Genomic DNA, 3292 nt, shown 5'->3' on the forward strand with positions numbered 1-3292 from the left:
CCCAACTTTATGTGAGGAAAAAAAAAGGTTCGATTACAAGGTTCATTTACGATTCAACAATTTCACCCTTAAGATGTTTATCTAAATATTGAAAAGGCCTTTTACGTTTTGTGTCACAAAGAAGTCCTTAGAGATTGTAAGAATAAAGCAGTCAATTCATCCAAAGTAAATAAACAAAATAAGGCCCGGGGCGTTTCAATCGTGATTTATTTTCCTGACAATTTAATTTTTTTTTTTTTTACGTAATTGCCGCGTGCCTGCTGTCGATCATTCGCACAGAAAGCTGAGAAGCTGCTCTCCAACATAAAGCCTCTCCATTTTATTGCGACAAACACATCACAAAACATTAACACATTACTTCACGAGGATTTCGATCCATAACGAGTTCTTCTGAGGGATGTGTGCGTGTGTGTCAAGAGTACACAACAGAGATAGTGTAAGTGTGTGTGTGTGTGTGTGTGTGTGTGTGTAAGAAATACAAATTATAAATACCATCCAATAATCATCATTCGTCATTCGTGTTAAAGATACAAAAGCAACATAATTTATGAGAGTACAGTCACTAACATTGTGCAGAAACACGTGAAGTGCGTCACAGCGAGAACCAGGAAGTGTAAAAAGTTTACATCAAACTATCCAAAACAAACTGTCCTTTCGTTGCATATTGATGGTCATCATCTCCTCTTTTTTTAAGGCATGTGAAACATTTTGTTCACGTCACACAAACTGATTTTTTACCTCCAGTCCTCCTCCTTTCAGCTGCAGTGAAATCTTTACAACAAAGTTTCAAATGTATGCTAATTTACAGAAAAGGTAACACTGCTGATTTCACAATAATTCTTATAATATAATTTCCACATTCAAATGGACGGACTTATAATAAATAAGCTTAAATAAATAAATACAATAATAATTTACATTCACCTCATACCACACTATTTACTCCAAATACAAACGCATTTCACTTTTTCCCCCCCAAAACTTCTTGTTTCAAAAGGACATTTCTGATGACATCATCGTCAGGTCTCCTTAACACGTGCACGTCCCTCTGTTTTTTTTTTTTATTAGTAATTTTTTTTTGTAATTGTCAACGTTTAAAAGAGTTAATGAGAAACGCCCTGTATGAGTAAATATATATTTATCATTATGTTAAAATCAAAGATTGCATTTGGCTGCCTTGCATAGCTCAATTGACCTTTTATTGCTAAAAGACTGAAACTGTGTACTCCAATCATCCAGAAAAACTTCCCTGAAGATGTCAAAATACTTGAGATTTTTCTTCGCCGGTTGTTTCTTTTACATGATTATTTCGCCACAAATAATCGTCTCACTTAACTGCTGTAATCCCAATCAAATAAATCCTCACAAAAAAAAGAAAGAATTGTCCTTCTCTCCCACATCATGACTGATAAATGCTGCACAGTCATTAACAAACAGATTGTGCACTTTACTTAATAAGAACCTGATTCTGAAACGAAATGTTTTATACTTTGTCGGTTTTCAGGAGACGAAAACTCGTCAGTGAATCATGACAGTACATGTTAATTTTCTGAAACGAATCAGGGGGACTGCCTTCAGAATTAAGTGAATTCACTTGTGTTAAAATATTTTCTTTCGTTTTCTCTGCCTTTACCAACACAATTAAGGTGAAAAGGAAATAGGAACAAGTGAAAACATCATATTCAATCTGCAGACTTGTCATTTTTTAAGAAACACAAGTATGAACATTTAACACAAAGTGACTTGTTCAAATGGACGTTTTTTTTTTTTTTGCAGTGCATCAGCGTGTCTGGAGTCCATTTGTCAGGAACATCTGCAGGGGGAAATTGCATCGCTTCTAAAACTTGAACTTAGTCCAGCTGATTGATTAATTGTGGAAAGAGCCATTAACTTCCCCTTGTGCTTGAAAGGACTGGCTGCGGACGTGCAGGTCGTAGGGGAAACGGCCCTCTGGGGAGACGCGGTACATAGAGTTGTGCGCCAGAGCCGTGCGTCCTGGCGCACCGCAGTAGCGCATGCCATAGTGACTGCTTTTGCCGTAGTCTGGTGGATCGTCGTGTTTAAGGGAGAAAATCCCGTTAAAGTTCATAGGGGGGCTCAGCTGGCCGTCGAAATGCGGGCTCGCGCTCCTCTCCGGGGACGGGTTCTCGTAGTAGGGCTCGTACGCGCCGCTGTAGTTGTAGTGTCTAAAGGGTTTGGCGCCGCCGTCCAGGCTGCCCGCGCTGTGTCCGGGGGGCGTGTTCACGTCTGAGCCCGGGTACGGATACACGGCATCGTAGGGCGACCTGCCAGAGAACATGACCTCCCCGTTGTGGTCCGTGAGGAAATTTCTGGCGTTGAGCTGCAAACACCCGGCCACCAGGTTGGTCGTTGGCTGAGATAATCCTTTGCACAAAGTCTGCACGAAAGCAAGGAGGTCCGGTCTCTTCCCGGCACTCAGAGTCTCTGACAGGGCCCAGATGTAGTTTTTAGCCAGTCTGAGTGTCTCAATCTTGGACAGTTTCTGAGTTTTTGAGTAGCAGGGCACAACTTTACGTAAGCTCTCCAGCGCGTCGTTCAGACCGTGCATGCGGCTGCGCTCCCGGGCGTTGGCTTCATGGCGCCGGACTTTGGACCGGTCCACCTGCTCCTTGCCCTGCTTCTTTTTCCAGGGGCCTCTCTTTTTAGGGTGCCCGTTCTCATCCTGGTCGTCCTCCCTCTCGTCGTCCTCGCGGTCGGAGAGCTCGTCCTCAGCCTCCCTCATGACTGAGTTGGACCTCTCCGGGTTGTGTTGTCGCTCCTGCTCCAGGCTCTCAGGTAAGCTTTCACGGGGGAAATTGGCACCGAATCGCGGCTCACACATCATATGAGATTCCTCGAATGGCAGTGTCAACATATTTTCTGCAAATCAAAGCACATACAAAAGGTATGAGGACAGAGCACAACACTGACTCCTTCTGAAGGTTGTCACTTAATTACCTTGTGGGTAGATCATCCCAAGAGAGAGAGGGACAAATTGGAAAGCAAGGCCAATGTCACAGTTTTTATTAATTTCTTTGCGCATTTTTACCCCAAAGCGCAGCACAAAGTCATCTTTTAAGCAATAAATCATATTTATTTAAGGTCAACAAATGCATTCAAAACCATGTGCCTACCTCTGGTCAGCGTGCACCTTGCATGTTCCCAAATGTCTCCCCGAATTCTGCGCTGCTGCTTCTTCTCCTGCAAAGCACAAATTAAAGGGAAAAGCTGAAAGCTGCGCTTCCTCTTTTCTCTGCTGTGTTCTGCTCTCCCTCTTCTCTCCTCTCTCTCT

General features: G+C 43.0%; 1 protein-coding gene across 1 annotated transcript; it reads right to left on the reverse strand.

Moving 5' to 3' along the window:
* Nucleotides 1–297: 297 nt before the first annotated feature.
* Nucleotides 298–3292, reverse strand: neurod6b (neuronal differentiation 6b). Its single transcript, XM_061045006.1, has 2 exons — nucleotides 3135–3292; nucleotides 298–2880 (listed from the first exon to the last, which is right to left on the reverse strand). The coding sequence occupies exon 2, from the start codon at nucleotides 2873–2875 to the stop codon at nucleotides 1868–1870; it is 1008 nt and encodes a 335-aa protein (XP_060900989.1). The 5' UTR covers nucleotides 2876–2880; nucleotides 3135–3292; the 3' UTR covers nucleotides 298–1867.

Source organism: Labrus mixtus, chromosome 8, assembly GCF_963584025.1.
Source record: "Labrus mixtus chromosome 8, fLabMix1.1, whole genome shotgun sequence".
NCBI lineage: Eukaryota > Metazoa > Chordata > Actinopteri > Labriformes > Labridae > Labrus > Labrus mixtus.